This window comes from Peromyscus californicus, unplaced genomic scaffold (genome assembly GCF_007827085.1).
Source record: "Peromyscus californicus insignis strain IS unplaced genomic scaffold, ASM782708v3 Scaffold_21__1_contigs__length_65335640, whole genome shotgun sequence".
Lineage (NCBI taxonomy): Eukaryota > Metazoa > Chordata > Mammalia > Rodentia > Cricetidae > Peromyscus > Peromyscus californicus.
Genome location: NW_026294514.1, coordinates 32,416,225 through 32,434,088, shown reverse-complemented (window position 1 = coordinate 32,434,088; position 17,864 = coordinate 32,416,225). Strand labels below are relative to the sequence as shown.

The window sequence follows — 17,864 nt, the reverse complement described above, 5'->3', positions numbered from 1 at the left end:
CTGCCCGAGCACTGGGATATAGGCGTGCACCACCACATCCGGCTTGTTCAGTGCTGGGTATCAACCCAGGGCGCCTCCATCCTGGGCAAGAACTCAACAGTTGACCTTTGTCCCTGGCTCTTCTTTGCTTGTTTTTGGCTCTTCTCGGTGCAAATAACCCTTTTTCTCCTTAGACAGCACTCACAAAGCCAAGTGGCTCATAATAGCTTAGGGTTTAACACTGACTTCTGAGTATTAACAAAATAAAGTTACAGATTTCTTCATTAAAACTTTATTAAACACTTGTTCCAAAAACACGTGTCTATTTCTGCACTGATTATAGTTTGCTATCTCAAGATACAAAAAAAAAAAATATTCTTTTCTTCCCTTGTGCTCTTCTGCCCTCTAGTTCAACAAAGTAATGCTCAGCCTCAATCCATGGCTCTCCAAGGCCAGCGCTTAGCTGTCATTCTCCAGAACTGTGTTTTGAGACCCCCCACAAAACAGCATTGAGAAGGGCTGTGTGGCAGGTGGCAGTATGTGAGAACACCCTCATTGGTCAGTGTAGGGGAAGTGAATACCGGAGTTCACTGTTCAGTAGACGGCAGAGGATTCATAGAAGGAGTAGACCTGCTCCTGAGGACTGGGCAGGATGGGGAGGGGTGGTGAGTCTATCTGGCATGATGCCCATACAGAACAACTAGAAGTTTCTATTTTGTTGGTCTGTCATACCATGGCCCTACAAACATTTCCAAGAGGTAGTTCAGGTTGCTCAAGAAATGCGTTTTTATTCAAGTAGATATAGATTTCAGTTAACTTTAGCATAAAAAAGAAATATCTAAGACAATCCTTAAAGATTCAAATTATTCTCTTACTTGTAGGTTACAGTTTGAACAACCCTATAAGCACTACTAAAATTGTCATGATTTGTCAAAATACTGCCATGAGTCAGGTATGATGGTGCACACCTATGATTGTAGGTAGCACTTGAGAGGCTGAGGCAGGAGAATTGCTACAACAAGTTCCAGGTCAGCCAGACTGTATAGTGAGACAGTCTCCTAAAACCAACCAAACATACAAAAACAGCAACAAAAAAAATCTATACACCATGGTATTGATCATGGCAACCTCAGCTAAAATACATTGTGGAATTTAAAAGAAATACTAACCCTAGAAAGTTCTAGAACTCTGAACTAATGTCTGAACTCTGCATTGCCCCTAGGCTCCGCAGTGGTTGGAAAGCGATTCCTGTCAGAAGTGTGAGCAGCCCTTCTTCTGGAATATAAAGCAGATGTGGGACACAAAGACACTAGGGTTGAGACAGGTCAGTAGCTAGTGTTTCCTCATCCTGTAAGGATTTTGTATCTCATCATTTGTATCACTAATTTGAATGTTTAGGAATCATACTTTGTTCTTCCAAATGTGGTTAATTCTTCTACTGTTTGATATTGCTGCCTTGTGACTGACAATGAGCGTAGTCTGTCCTGGGGCTGGTGAGAGCTCTTCCATAACTGTTTGTCCTGCATCAGAAAGCTAGGGGGCCTAGAGTCTGCTGTGAAACTGCAGAAATTGCTTGCATTTGGCACTATTTCCTATCAAAGTCAGCGTTTCATACTAGCCAAGAATAAAATTAGAAAAATGAGGAGATTCAGTGATGCACCTTAAGCCGTCACTAGCAGGTTAATAACAGCCCTCCCCAGGGTGTCTCCAACCCTGTGACTATTAGTTCATTCCGAGGTGTGCCGGGATAAATAAATACATCTGGAACATTTCCATTAAGACTTTCTCAAATCTCTCAAACTTTTTTAATTGAAGAAATGGGCCCCCAATAGCCAATTTCCGAGCTCCTGGTAGCATGAGGTGCTCATGTGACTCCTAAGTCGTGCAGTGCCATGAATTCCTGCACTGTCTGGCAGGTGGTTGCTCACTCAGGCCAGTATGGATGTGGTCAGCTAAGTGAGATTGTGGTAATTTTGTTCACTGTTGGTGGTAAGGGATTAGCCTAGCATTGTATGTGTTACTACCATGGCTTTCACTCAGAGAACTGCCCCTCAAGGCCCCGTCCAGACTGGCAGCCCAGGCTGGGCCTCTTTGATTTCTTATCACCCTGAAACGCTCTGTGGGATGCTTGTAGTGGTAAATAAGCACATTATAGTTGGTGACGTATTCCTTCTGAAGGAAACTCGGAGGGGTGAATTTTACTCTTATGCGTTAATAATTAAGAGGAGAGAGAGAAATGGTCATTAAAGGGTCAGTGGTTAAAGTCTGTTACAGTCAGTCAGTAATAATAACTGGAGTGCTTTTGAATGTTCTGGAGGCTTATTTCCAGAACCAGACTTTGAAAGGTCAAAAGACCACTATTCCCCTATACAGATTATTTGAAACTTACTTTAAAGGAGGAATAGATTTTCTTCCCAGAATCTCCAGCTATTGGGTTCTTAAGAGAACTTGAGTTTGGTGTGAATATTGTTGCCTATTGTAGACCAGACACCGTGGGACAGCAGCCACACTGTTGTCCAAAGAGCAGGGAAGTTGTTTTTGTTGTTGTTGTGGTTTTTGAGACCCTTGCCTGTCGAGCGTATACAGTGTCAGTTGATGATGCCATGAATGTTGAGGGTCTATCAAGCATCTTCTCCGAGGCCCTCTTTCCCTGCTTTCCCATGAAGCAAAGCTAACAACTCCTGTCTCCCTCCACCCCGGAAGCATCACTGCAGGAAGTGTGGGCAGGCAGTCTGCGGGAAGTGCAGCAGCAAGCGGTCCAGTTACCCAGTCATGGGCTTCGAGTTCCAAGTCCGAGTTTGTGATTCCTGTTATGACTCCATCAAAGATGAAGAGTAAGTGCCCACTGGTATTTGTCTTACTGTGTCCCGCCCCACTCTGTTTGACGGGCATCTGAATGTGGGCAGCCTAAGGAAGGATCTCGATTTCTACCCACGTGCTTATCTCTTTGGAATGTCATAAACCATTTCCATTTGTTTGTTTTGAATGACATTTGTTTATTTGTGGGTTGGGCATGTGTGCGTCACAGCTTGGGTGTGGAGGTTCAAGGACAGCTTGTGGAGTCCCTCTTCCCTAAGAATCAAACTGGTGAGGAAAGTGCCTTAACTTGCTCAGCCATCTTGTCAATCCACATTTGAAGTTCCTGTTCTATATTGTGACTTTGGGTTGCTACTGTTTATCCCAAGCTGCTCCACTGGCTAGGACAGGTTTTTGTTTTTGTTTTTAATGATATATTTATTTTATTTTATGTACATTGGTGTTTTCCTGCATGCATGTCTGTGGGGGATTGTCATATCTCCTGGAACTGGAGTTATAGACAGTTGTGAGCTGCCATGTGAGTACTGGGAATTGAACCTGGGTCCTCTGGAAGAATAGCCAGTGCTCTTAACTGCTGAGCCATCTCTCCAGTCCCCAGGACAGTTTTTTTGAGTACTGTGAGGCTGGCTAAGAGTAATCCAGCCGCTGGGGCCCAACTCTCAGGGCTCTGTGCAGAGACATGTTCTTGTGTGACAGCAGTGATTGGGCTAGCCGACCTTTGTCCACTCATACAAATTTAGTTACTAAGAAGACTATGAAGACCTGTGCTCTTTCTTCAAACACTCTTAAATAACTTTATCAGACATGCCCTGATGTGGGCAGGTCCTTTAGGAGAATAATCACCATTATCTTTTCTTTCTCCTTAAACCATGGCTACAGTAGCAGAGGCCTGTGTCCCTGCTCATGGTGGCCAGTGAACTGATGGGAGGAAGTGCTGCTGCTATTGGCCGCAGAGCAGAGTGCTGCATCGCGGCTCTTATGGGTGGCAGAGGTTCAGGGGCGTTTCTTACTAACGAATTTTGCCCATAGTCTCCTCCTCCAGAGCTATTCTTCTCTAGTGTTTTAGGCCCATGTTTTGTGTTTATGTGCTAGTCTTTCTAATGAAAACAACCGGTTATTTTTATGCTGAGTAACCCCTTCTCCAGCTCTTTGAGGTCCTGGCATTGGAGCCAAAGCCTCCTTAATTCTAGGCAAACCCTCTGCCCTTGAGCTATACTCTTGGGTCTTATGAAACCTTTTGTACAGACAGCCTGGTTGTTACCTTTCTGTACTCCTTTAATTGTAAAACCGTTGCTGTTTTTTAGAAGCTAATGTTAACACCGTTATTGTATGCAAGCCGCCTGTATTGCTAAAGGATCCCTTCCCTTTTCCTCTCAACACAGTCAGTACGTTTCAATGACACTTTTTCTCTGTTAGTCGGACTTCTCTAGCAACATTTCATGAAGGAAAACATAACATTTCCCATATGTCCATGGACATTGTGAGGGGACTGATGGTGACCTGTGGGACAGATCGTGTTGTAAAGGTAAGCTGGCCCGTTAGCATCTCACCTGAGATAGAGCCATCCTCATGCTGTGAATGGGCTTCAAGACATTCCGGATAACATTGCCATTCACCTTTGCTGTTTAGAATCAACTGACTGCCTGTTCAGAGCCCTGAGTGACTCAGCAGATGTTTGTGACCCCCTACACCCTGCGGTGGGGGTCACTCTGGTTCTTGTTTGGTCATGATGGTGAGGGCTAGGTGCCCCTTAGATCCTGTGGGTTCTGAGCTGGCCTCAAGGTTTTCCCTCCCATCTGGCTTGGGTCTTTGCCAATCTTTGTCCACAACCTTTCCTTTCTTCTTAGTTAATGTTCCTTCACATCCCATCCTATTTGTGAGGAATAATCACGGGTTTTTAACTAATTTCTACATCACAAATAGAAGTTGAAGTAAATGTTTTTTACTTAGTTGAGTCGTGAAACTGAAATAGTTTATATTCTTAGACATTATAGTGAAATATTATGGCATTGTTTTCAGGTTTCAAGATGCTATCTGGAAGTGTTTTTCTTGTTTGTTTTGGGGTTTTGTTTTGTTTTCAGTGTAGTTAGTGAACTACTTTGCTTTATCTGTATATAAGTCTTAAGGGGGGTTTTCTAGCCAAAAACCAGGCAAGTCTGTCAGTGCTGACTCTTGAAATGAGACCCAGTGGTAAGTGTACTTTCTCTGTGTGCCTTCCTTGTAGATATGGGATATGACTCCTGTGGTGGGCTGCAGCCTGGCAACTGGATTTTCTCCACACTGATCCTGGAGCTGGGTGATGTCGGCTACACTTTGCGCACAGCGACCTCCATGAAACAAAACCTTCATGTAGCTCAACAGCCACTGTCATGTAAATGGACAGTAACCACCTAAAAAAACAAATCAATATTTTTAAAAAGAAAAAAATATATATATATATAAGTGTGTTTTGGGGTATTTGTGGAAATTAATCTGTGGGGATTAATACCTAAAAGGTCTGTCCGTAGTGATCTCCTAAGGAGTGGAATTTCCTCAGCAAAACTGCCTCATGAACATTGAATCAGTGGGTAAGGAGGGAGTGATCCAGCAAATGAAGGTTTTAGAGGTAAAAATTTTTAACAAAAAAATATTAATGCTTAGAACTTCTTCAACACAAACCTGTGAGCACACATGGAGTCTACGGAGAGGGTCCTTTGAGGTCCCTGAGGGCACTCTGCTGTCCAGGCAAGAGCTGAAGGAAGGGCTGTCTGTCTTTCTTCAGGAGAGTTGGTAGGGTGTAAGAAACTCAAGCTTCCTCCCTACAGGCTGGCTGTATGTGAATGCTCTCCGCAGTGAGTTGCTGATAGGCATCTTCAAGGTACCTGTTCCCGTCAGGCCGAGCCATAATCTGCTCGTGAATTTGGCTCACTGCCGTTGTTTCTCTCCCAGCCAGGGTCCCATGGGTGAACCTTTGCAATTGTCGTTTCACAAGACAGCCCGCAGTTGTCCCTTTCTCCCAAACCCCATCTGTGGACGAAGCTTTTTTATGGTGCTGTTGTACAAGCCTCCTGCCATTTTTTTCTTCATAGCTAGTCATGACCCGTGGCAAACTCAGCTACCAGCATGGTGGTGATGGATGCCATCAGCCTGGTCCACGGAACAGATATAGCCCAGTCCTGCTAACAGATTCATTTGTTTGCCATCCCAAGATGAGCCCCTGTGATACGGTAGCAATTTATGCCCCTCAGAACAAGTACTCTGAAGCTTTTATGTTATGTTATGCTGTGATTGTCACTAGTTGTCGTTCATGTTGCATAGGAAGAAATGGGTGGCCCATTGCTGAAGTTATCAACCAGGTCTTGTACAGTAACCCCTAACTTGTAAGTCACTTTTCATGTTTGGAAAAGCTGTTGTATAAAATGCATTTTCCAGGTGTTTGACCAGATTACCAGGATGAGGAGAAGGAGGATGGAAAGCCTGCAGTGAATGTCCAGATGTTTATGTATGTCTGTGTTAACAGTAGCACATGAGTTATTACAGTAGAACTGTGGGAGCCAACAGGAAAGGGCCTACTGCTTTAAAGGCTAAGTAATGAATGGCCACAGCATCTGTGTGACTCTTGCTAATGGGTATCCACTAAAAATCTCACTGCTGCTCTGTGTTGGATTACATCAAGATCAGGGCCATTGGGCCTGATAGGACTAAGGGACTAAACATGCTTTATTAACATGGCTTACAGGGAGGAAAAAGTTTATATCGGGCAATAAAACTATGATGACCATGACACAAATAACAAGGAAAGAAAAGGCAGCCAGGTATACTGGGTTCTAGCTTTACACTGAAAGCTCTTGTCTTCAGAAGTAGGACCAAAGGGTTTTGTTGCTCCTTTTAATTTGTATGTTACGTCACCTTAACTGGCGATCCTTCACCAGATTCTGCTTACACTCTACACGATGTGTATTGCTAATGTGCTTTGGACGAGAGACTGGGGGATGCTTTGAAACCACAATGGAGAGTGTTCTCCCTGGTCTGCCTACCTCAGCTCAGTCCGTGGTTCTGCCCACGCAAAGGGAACTAGAACATGATGGAGTCGTTGCCCTGTGGAATAGTGCTGAGCCCTGTGTGGTTTTGTTTTTCTAAAAACATCTGTAAAATGTGACTTTTGGACATCTGTGGTAGATTGAACTGAGCACTCTATATTTTTGAAGCTTTTTTATTTTGAAAGCCTCTTTCTTGGTATAAAACCCTGTGTGGTGTAGAGAGCATGAGGTTGGTTTGAGCTTTCTAAGGGGCTAATAGAAATCAAGGAAGGAATTTCTATTTAAGGAAGAATTAGGGCAGGGGACCTCGGGAAGGAACGCAGACTGTTGGAATGCAGTTTGCTCCTCACTTGGGCCTGTGATCACTTCCTTCAGAAATGTTGGTGCCAGGCTCTTCCTGTGTGTTACACGTCAGGTAGCAAACGGGGTCATATTTTTTTTATAGAGGGTGAAAATTATATTCTCAAGTTTACTGACTGGGCACTCGAGGTAGGGACAGTAAGGCTCATGCTTTTTGCCTTATTTGGACTCTGTTGCAAAATGAGTCACTTAAGATAGTTCCTCACGTAACAGCGACCATCTTTTCCATCCCAGAATTCTCAAGTTAATGTGTACAGATGAGGGTGAAGAACTGCAGAATGTTAGAGAAGAGCCTTGTACTTAGATCTAGTGTGTACTAAAGTGATGCCGAGTCTTTATTCTCAACATGTTCTCCAGTGGTCCTGTGTTAGTTGGTCCCAGTGATAGCACTAGGCCTGTAATTGGTAGAAAGCACTTATTATTCACTAAGTTGTAACTGTTTACTGTGTCCTACTCTTAGCTTGCTGCCTGGAGGACACCAATAAACACTTACTCCAGAGTTTATTACTTTGTTCTCCCTTACAGTGATTCACTTTGTTAGCATCTGTATTTATTATGCTGTCAAAAATGATCAAAATATACAATAAATAGAACAGCAGCCCAGACCCAAGAAGATATTTTTGAAAATCAGTGTTTCATTAAAGTACTATTGATATCTTCCCAAATGACAAGAATCCAGTTACTATTAATGAAAAACGATCTATCTGCTCATTATAAATGGGAGGCTTAACAAATAAGTAATACATGCTAATTTCTGAAAGTGTCTAATGCTTAATTGTTAATTGTGAGTGGATTCTTGAATGTCTTGTCTATCTTCTGCAGTTTACTATACAATAACTCTTTGAGTAAGTTGAAATTTAATTGTGCAGCAAATTTTGGTCAGAGAACAAATTAAAGTGTTTTATTCTGTAGGCTTTTTTGACTTGGGAAGCAAAAAGGTGACATTAAGTAATTCAATTTGTCCTTGTACAGCTGTGTTTCCATATAATACTGTGTGCCCTGTGTATCCCAGAGAGGCTGGAAAATTTTGTCCTTTCTATTTGTGGGTTTGTTTTTGTGGGGCATTTGTTATTGTTGTTTGTTTATTTTTTGGAGAATATGCATATAATAAAATCTCCCTTGCTTGTTACCATGCTGCTTAACTTGTGTTTGTTCTGTTTGCTCTGGACATAGCACAGGACATGTCTATGTCTGTGTCACCATGACTTGGCATCCCATGTATGGTGATATTTTATTTATGCTGAAATGTGATTTTATTTGTATGTTAATAAAGTTGCCCGGGGGTCAGAGCTAATAGCAAGCCATTTAGCCGAAGTCTGGCAGTGGTAGCACATGCCCTTAATCCTGATCACATGGCAGGCAGATCTCTGTGTGTTCAAGGACACAGCCAGCATGGAGACACACTTAATATCAACCATAGGGATAATCTCAATATCAACCATAGAGACCTGGAGGTCTGTATAGACAGACAGTGACGAGGAGGTCATGTGGTTGGGTTTACAAGCAATGAGAAGGCAGAACAGAAAGGCAATAAAAAGACAGACACACAGGAAGTAGGTCTCTTTCTGAGGGGAAGGATGACAGTGAGGGGTAAGAAGGCGGTCTTGGTCTCAGCTCTTGGCTGCTGCTCTGACCTCTTGGGCTTTTAACTCTTCATTTGGCTCTATGTTTCTTATTTAATAAAACCGTTCAGAATTACATCTACACCCATATGCTCTGGACAAGTTACCTGCATTGTCTTTTCAAATTCTAGCATCATGCCTCAAGTTATCTTTCATTTTCATTCTACAGATGACAAAATGAAGATGGAGTCTGTCCATCTGTCTGTCTGTCCCTGTGTCTGACTTAAAGGCAGGTGCCTTCTCTGTTAGCCCTGAAGTCTGGGAAACTTGGAGGAGTCACCAGTTAGTGTAGCTCAGGATAACTGCACAGAGATGCATAGGGAAGCTCTACTTCTTTTTTTTTTTTAATTACACTCATGATATTCATTAATTACACTCATGATATTAATCACATTTGTGGTATTCAGAGATTACATTCGCAGTATTCATTCAATTATATATATATATATATATATATATATATATATATAATTTTTTTTTTAATTTTAAATGCCGATTGTCATTTATTGAAGGAGGAAGGAGGTCTTAAATACAGCACAGTGGGAGAACCCGGAGGGCAGAAGTTCGCTACTGATGTTTTACAATCTTGCATCTAAGTTGTTAATGCCCATTATTCAGGATACACAGACAAGGAACTTCCCTTAAGCATTCAGGAGGGTGGAACCTGGCAGGGAATTAGCATAGAGAGGATATCAAGGTCAAGGTCCGCAAGCAAGGCAACAGTTACCCAAAATGGGGGCCAGGGCCCTACAGGTCCCCCTTTTATTAAAAAATGAGCTTCTGACTTGGGTTGCGTGGGACGTCAGCAGGTCACCTTACCCGTCATGGAGACACCTGCCCAGGCCACACAGGTGCTCTGTCTTAGGTTGGTGAGTGCTCCCCAGGTATTACCTGTCTCTGAATACTCATTATCATACAGGCTCAATCATGTGTGAGCTGCAGAGTTAACTGCTGCCAAAGATCTCAAAGTGGCACTGGACTTGCAATCTGTGTGTTCAACACAGAAAAGGCCAACAGAGGTCCTATCTCACCCATAGCCAGTAGGCTAAAGGCAACTGAGCCATTCCCTTCCTTAACGAGCCATACTGTACGTTGGAGTCCTTGTAAGATAGTATCCCAAAAGCAACTGGAACTTGAGTTTATAAATTTATAATTTTCAAAGCCAATTGAGATGTATATAACTACTGAATTAAATTTATCATGCCCAATAGAATGGAAGATTAACTAACTGTGGTAGCTACTTTTGTTGCCAGGGTCTCCACTGTGCTAGCTGTAGTAAGCAATTATGAAATGGTAATCCCAGAAACAGTAGCAGCGGTGGCTGCCATTGCTATAACAGCAACAGTGGCAGCAGCAATGTCAAATTCTCTTCTGGAGTGTGTGGACATCCACTGGCATGGATACAACTCCAGTAACACGAACTGCCAAGGCCCATTTTTCTTGATCCCAGCGTTACTTTAGCTGGCAGCTCTTCTGGAGAATCCAATCTCATGGCTACAGTTCCTAGGCTTATATTAATGCTTGCCAAAGCTGGCGATACTGGGCTCTCAATCTCTATTGGCATCAGAAGAGTAAATTTCTTCATGAAAACCCATTAGATCTCTGTCATGTTGGGCTTAGAGAAGCTCTACTTCTGTGCTCATGGCTTAGTCTTGCAAGGTTAGAGTGGGTCAGATCCAGGAGAACTGAATCCTCAGCTAACGCAGTAAGATGGATTGGCCTAACTAGTCAAGTTACTGTGTGTTTCTCAAAACTAGATATCACGTCTTTCCTCTCAGGTCAAAACATTTTTATGATAGAAAAGGACCTGGGCAAGGTGACACACACCAGTAATCCTAGCACTTGGAGGGTATATGTAGAAGGAGCTGAACCATACAGAAAAGTTGAGGACAACCTAGGCTGCATGAGACCTTGCCTCAAAAAAAGCAAACAATACAGTAAGATTCTGCCAAGTGATAGGAAACACAGTGCTTTTCAAACAGTCAAACCACCCAGAGAAAGCACCACTAAACTTCCACTGTATGTCTTTCCAGTGTTTTTGATACATTACCATTTTTCGTTGCTGTGCATGTGAGGCTGTGTATTTTCTTGGCTCTTGCTCTGATGGTGTCTCTGACTCCTGAGCTCTGCTCATCAGTGGGGAAGAAGCTTCTCATTGTAGGTGAGTGACTCCCTGTCGTGACTGTTTCTCCCATGGTAGTCATGGGAGCACGTGGAGGAAGGAATGTGACACCGAGCCATCCATAGGACACGTCTGCTCTGGACCTCAGGTGCACACACCATGAGCAAGAAATGTAAGTTCATTGTCTGCGTCCACCCAGGTAGAGGTGTGTGTGTGTGTGTGTGTGTGTGTGTGTGAGATTTGGGGCAGGGGTGGAGGGTAGTGGGGGTGTGGATTTCAACAGCAGTATATTCTAGTTTGTACAGCAGTATTCTGTTTTTGCCTCATGAAATTGTATTTTCTCATTTCTGATAAGCCACCTAAAGGAGGAAGAATTGGGGCTGGAGAGATGGCTCTGTGGTCCAGATCAGATACTGCTCTTGTAGGGGACCTGAGTTTGGTTCTTAGCACCCACGTCAAGCTACTCATAACAATCAGTAATGCAGCTCTAAGGGAACCCGTGCCTTCTTTTGGCCTCCGAGTGCCCCTGTATACTCCTCTCATCCTCCCCCACATATACATCATCAAAAACAATAAATACTAAGAAATAAAGAGAAGGCAGAAGCATTTTTAAAGAAGGGAGGATTTACCCTGACTCTGGGTTTTAGGGAATGGCAGGCATGCAGCAGAAGCTTGTGGTTTAGCCTGTTACATGTAGTCAATAGAACAGAAGCAGAGAAGTTGGCTGACATTTTTCTTTCAATGTTCACTATCATTAGCTCTTAGAGAAATACAAATTAGAACTTTGAGATTTCATCTTATGCCAGTCAGAAAACGAAAGGATGACAAATGCTAGTGTCAGTGTGGGAAAGGGGGAACACATTCACTGTGGGGTACCAGTGCAAACTGGTGCAGCCACTATGGAAACCAGTATGGAGGTTCCTCAGAACGCTAGAAGTAGATCTTCACATGATCCAGATACCACATGGTTTTTGTTGTGGTTGTTTTCTTACCATGCTAACAACGGAAACCCAGAACATGCTAAGCACATACTCTAATCACTGAACTACCCAGTCTTTTACTGGATGCTTGAACCAATGTCCTGAGACTTAACATATGCATGGTAACAAGAAGCACATGCTTCTTCCTTTGCATGAAAGCTTCTTGAAGTAGGAGCCAGTCTGTCAGGGTCCTCAGTGTCCATCACACAAGACCTCTGCCCTGGAAGCCTTTAACCCTTTGATTTCCTGGATCTTTTAGAGGCCGTCCCCTTATTCATAGAACTAAGCGTCTGTCTTCCCATTCTTTGAGTGCTGAATCTGAAGAAAGTCCTGTTGGGCAGTTTTCCTCAAGCTGTTGGAGGCAGAGGGATTAGAGAGCGGCTCCCGGAAGGTGGGTTGTGTCAGCAAACCGGAGCGGCATAAAGGGAGAAGAAGTCACATGGTCAGGTAGAGATGTGTTTGCTTCTGGATTTACTTGTATGGAAACAGTCCCCCTCCCCACTTTGTTTTTGTTGAGGCTGAGCTCCACGTCGTCCAGACTGTCCTTAAACTCTGTATGTAACCGATGGTGGACTTTAACTTGGGATCTTCCTGCCTCTGCCTCCTGGTGCTGGGATTGTAGGCTGTGTCTCAGGTGATTTGGGGTTCAGTGATAAGGTCTTCCTGTGCTTTCATATATTTTCATCTTAGGGTCATATAGACTCTCTAATACCTTTTATCCAGGAGTCCTGCTCAGGTTCCTAGTAAATCCCAGATTGCAATTGTGTACTAAAAGCGTGTGTGTGTGTGTGTGTGTGTGTGTGTGTGTGTGTGTGTGTGTGTCCCCGTCCATCCATCCGTCCGTATGTGTCCCTGTCCAAGGTATGGTGATATTTATGTATGAAAATGTCGTAATAAAACCCATTATTTTGCACACCAAGAAAGTAATAATTACTGATGAGTAAAACTCAGACACCAACTTCAGCACAAAGGTTGTCAACTGTTCCTTCAAGAAACATCCCAGTCACAGCCACTTCTCACCAGACAGCTTCTGTCCCCATGTGCAGGCCACCGTCTTCCTGGTTTTCTGTTAGGCTTCTCATCAGCCTTCCGGCTCCCATCAGCCGGCTATCCACACAGTTGGTACAGCATGACTCCAATCATGCTGTTCCCTGTAAACCCACTCACAGCCCTGAACCATTCACAGTGGGCATTCTAAAGTGGTCTCACTTCCCTCCTTATTACCCAGCTACACCTTTGTCCTTATCGTTATCTCTCTAATTTATAGAAAAGGTTTTTACAATTATTTACTTAATGTGGGTGCCAAGGTACATGTGTGGATGTCAGAGGATAACTTGGCTCCCTGTCATGTGGGGTCCTAGGGATCAAACTCTGGTCTTCAGCCTCAGCAGCAAGTGCCTCCACCTACTGAGCCGCCTTGCCAGCCCCGCTGACTTCTATTAGCCGGGAATTTGTGGATAGCCTCGTGAACCTATTATCAGACTCAGCAAAGGTATTTGAATGGTGCTTCGAGGATGTGGTTCAGTGGTAGAGCACTTGCCAGGGAAGTACAAAGCCCTGAGTTCAATCCCAAGTAGAGGGGTGGGTGGATGGAGAGGAACACACTTGCCATTCACCTATCCTTAACCCCTTTGGAAGTTCATCATTAAAGCATGGCGGTACATCTTGTTTATAATAATAGTGGTGCTTCAACTTGCACGAATCAGGTGCTCTGTGTATAAATGAAAAATAAGTGACGTGAATTCTCTCAGAAAGTGAGCCTGCCATGGAACAGTTGGGGTGTGGTGGTCTCTTCAGAGCCATCTTCCCCAGCAGGCTGGAAGTGGTAGTAGATGGAGGTACAGGGGAGATTATAAAGGTGGAGCCATGGAGGCTGTGCTGAGGTGTTTCTGGTCTTCCTAAAGCAGCAAAGTCTACTTTGGGGGTTCTGCTTGTCATGGGACTGTAAGAACGCCACCAGCTTCATGCTTGTGTGGGTGCTGTTGTACTTCTTAAGCTATTTCCACAGAATTTCAGACCTTCCTCCTATGAAGTGGTGGTATCTGTCTTCTTCCCCTTAAAACCGATCAACTTCAGTGAACTTAGTGACTCACCAGGCCAACCTTGGTAACTGTCTGGGAAACTAGTAAAAGGAACTATGTGTTCTGAGGCTAGGTCAGAAAATGTCACACAGTTCACATGTGTCTTTGGGAAACCAGACAGTTCCAGTTGGCAGCCAGGGTAAGCACCCAGCCTTGGGAGTGCCCCATCCTCCACATCCAGTGCCGCTGAGTAGTTTAGGTTGCTGCAGATGCAGCCAGCAACATCTGGAACATCACGAGACACCAGAAACATGCACTGCTGTGGAATCCCACTCTCAGATTCCTCACCCACAAAACTGTGGACAATAAAATGGTCTTTTAAAGTCAGAGTGTTGTTGGAGTGCTTTGTTATACAGCAGTAGTGTCCTGAACATGGGGCTCCCACCAGACTACCGGCATGCAGAGCTGTCTTCCCCAAAGAAAAGCTGTGACCACGCAATGATAGAACACAGATGAGGAACTCCAGCAGAAGCCAGCTGCTTTTCCACAAGAGCTAGCTGAAGCCAACAGGCCAAAGCCCTTGCCATTCTCCTTCAGATTTCTCCCCTCTATGATCCCAAGATTTTGAAGTTTTTCTTTTAACCATATTGATTCCAGTTTTTGAACCAAGCATGGGATAATCACACTCAGATTATTATATTGGCTAAATACAGAGGGGCTGGATTTTTACAGTGTTTTGTAAATGATGCACCGTGATTAGAGCATTCAGAAACATTTTGAGTTACTGAATTCTCTAACAAGTGCCAGCCTACTACACATGATTTTTATCCTTTAAGCATTGTGTTTTGGTTGACACACAGTTCCACTTGTTGACAAAGCATTGAGCACAAGGCGAAGCTCCCCCGCTGTGATGAATTTACATTCTTGCCGAGGGAAGTGGTGACCTAACAAATAGGTAATCAGTGTTCCAGGAAGTAATAAATGGAAGGAAGCAAAGAGAGGAGCAGGCAGGCTTCTGGAGACGGAGGGCAGAAGGTGGGTGTGGTGGGATGACAACTTGCCAACTCAAACTGATCAGAGTGGCACATGTACAAAGAATTCAAGGAGGGTGAGGGAGAGAGCGAAGCGAGAAACAAGAGAAGAGACCGGGGAAGAGAAAACAGCTCCCGTGTGTGTGTTTAATCTGCCCCCCAGATTGCATGTGGCCAGTGAGCTATGAATTCAGCCCAGCACAACGTTGTCAACTTACACGAAACGTGGAAGCTGTCTTTTCATTTTTTACAATTAAAAAAAAAAAAAAAAAAAAAAAACTCGATTCCAAAGTTCCCACGCATGAACTTTGGATGCAACGGTATTGTGATGTGTCAACAGGGCTAGACAAGCCTGGTAAAAACAAGGGATCCAGGCCCTCGGAGCGAGCTGCATGTGTCTGGAGAAAAGCAATGACCTCAAGTGGGACAAGTGAAGGAGGAGTCTCTCCAGAGCCTGGGAAAGCTCAGGGCTGGCCGGGGCGGGGGTGGGAGGCTGGGAGTGCGGTTCATCATGCAGGAATCTTGAAAAGCCCATGGCTTTCCCTAAACCTAGCAGCCTGTTGTGTGTTAGGCCTTGGGTGCCAGACCAATATGGTCTGACTTGTGCATTCTGAGTAGGTCATTCTGGCAGCTGCTCTACACAGTTTGTAAGGGGTTAGTGTCCAAACGGAGGGTGCTGGAGAGGCTGCAGGGTGGCCCAGGTGAGTCAAGGATGGGGTGAGAGGAAACACAGGGGAATCTTGTGTTGCTTGTATTTGGGTGGATGTATCTGCATGACTTCCTGATGCCCTGGATAAAAGGTCTGAGAGAAATCAAGAGTCAAAGACAGCTGCAAGGTTTGGCCTGAGAAATGGCAAGGTCTGAGTTGGAGAGCCACTATAAGGATTATGTCCTTAATTACGTCACCAGCCTGGAATGGCATCCCAGCCTAAAAAGGAGGTGTGCCCTCTCTGTGCTCTTTTGTATTGCCTCTCCTTCCGTATTCTCCCTTCTCTGGTCTGTCTCTGTCTCTCTGTCTGTCTCTGTCTGTCTCTGTCTGTCTCTGTCTCTCTGTCTCTGTCTCTCTGTCTCTGTCTCTGTCTCTGTCTCTCTCTCTCTCTCTCTCTCTCTCTCTCTCTCTCTCAATAAAGCTCTAGAAAGGTAACCATGATTCTTCTGCCACTACAACATCCATCGGCATGGCGGCAGTGGCCAGCCGCCAGCCACAAGCGCTGCCGCTTAACCAACAGCCACTGGAGGCACAGAGTGGAGCTGTAGCTTCCAGCCAGTCTACAGAGAACAGGACCCCAGCGGCAGGCATAGGACCAGGTCTAGATGCAAGAGTGGGTGCACAAAAAACTGACGATTTGGTGGACCTTTTCAGGAAATGGGGATTATGCTGAACTGAAGTCCTAGAGACAAGTAGGGTCTTCTGTTTGTCAGTTCCATGATGCACACAGCACCATCACAGTGTTAGGTGTCCTCTTCATAGGACACGGTATTGCACTGAGGGGTATCCCTCAGTCTGGTGTGTTTGATAATATTTTGGGCCTGGATTTTCATATATAGTTTTTGTTAGGAGCCTGCCCTCACTCCCGCACATGCGCAGCTCGGGGGCTTGCGTCTTATGTTGTCATCAGCAGGTGCTGGCGACTATGTACCCACCTTAAAAAGCCGGACGTGGACCCTCACCCCTTTTTTTTCTGTTCCCTCTCTGCTCCCTGCTCTCTGCTCTGCTCCTGCCATCTTTCTTTCTCTCCAGGCCTGGCTCTCCTCCCTCCTATCCCCTCCTTCCTTCTAATAAAGCTCTTTGTAACTCTGGTAGTCGTGGCCGTGGCCCATGACTTTTCCGCCGGTAACCAGTGCTGCCACCAGCGCTGTGCATCACAACCAGTTTTAATAAACCCACGTGTTGTATGATCCCAGTCTAGCTCAGTAATTTATAGGTTTAGGAATAAGTTAACAGTCCGTGTTGTATAGGTGATGCTGGGCAGGTGCTACTGTCTACATGCGCAATGCATACTTATCTTGCATCAATCATTTGTACTTAGAGTGGAGCTGTGGGGCGTTTACCCACCAACCCCACAGTTCCCCAGAGTTTTCTTGAGTTCAAGCACCGGGAAATATTAGACAGAAGGATTTAGATTGTGGAGATAAACAGACAGAAAATACAGGATAGCCTCGAAAGGGCCTGGAACCTTTTCCAACAAGCCCTGTCTCTGCCCCAGGGTATTTATAGAGACGCCAAGGGGTGGAGCAAAAGACCTCCCCCTCAGCACAACCAAGTGCAGACCATCTCAGACACCTGCACTCAGGCTTGTGGTCCAATCATCCTCTCTGTGAGTACCTGCTGGGTAAAGCCACAAGGAACCTGAAAACGGGCTCCCACATGGAGCTAAATGCTACTTCTTGTAAAACAGTTACTCAGGGTGTTGCTGAAGTTGTTGGTCCAAGTCTGAGTTCAGGTAGTCCTGGCCACCCACCCCTATTATACTAGTTAAAGACGCAAGTAACAGTGGAAAGAAGAGAAAGGAACTTTATTCAATGTGGTCACGTTGTGAAGGGTAAAAAATGGGGGTCAAAGCCAGACGTGGAGGCATAGGCAGAGGCCAACAGATCTCCATGAGTTCGAGGCCAGCCTGATCTACAAAACGAGTTCTAGGACAGCCAGGGCTGTTTTACACACACACACACACACACACACACACACACACACACACACACACACACACACACAAAGCGGGAGGCAAGGAGAGATCCAGTAACTCCCAAGTACAACTTTAGTGTACTAACTAACATGAGGTTTAGGTTTAAACAGAGCACAATGGGTATGCATAGCTAAGCAGTCCTGGAAAGTGTGGTCCTAACTGTCACTGATCCATTGTCTCTGCTCCAGTCCGTCTTGTAAGACAGTTATCAGGTAAGTTGTTAGCA

General features: G+C 44.7%; 1 protein-coding gene across 1 annotated transcript in view; it reads left to right on the top strand.

The window, feature by feature from the left end:
- Wdfy1 (WD repeat and FYVE domain containing 1) overlaps nucleotides 1-8,304 on the top strand; it is a 50,047-nt gene extending 41,743 nt beyond the window's left edge. Inside the window, exons 9-12 of the mRNA XM_052749991.1 lie at nucleotides 1,202-1,303; nucleotides 2,683-2,813; nucleotides 4,213-4,321; nucleotides 5,021-8,304. Of these exons, the coding sequence (XP_052605951.1) occupies nucleotides 1,202-1,303; nucleotides 2,683-2,813; nucleotides 4,213-4,321; nucleotides 5,021-5,080 (402 nt within the window). The 3' untranslated portion in view covers nucleotides 5,081-8,304. The remainder of the gene's footprint in view (nucleotides 1-1,201; nucleotides 1,304-2,682; nucleotides 2,814-4,212; nucleotides 4,322-5,020) is intronic.
- Nucleotides 8,305-17,864: the final 9,560 nt, after the last annotated feature.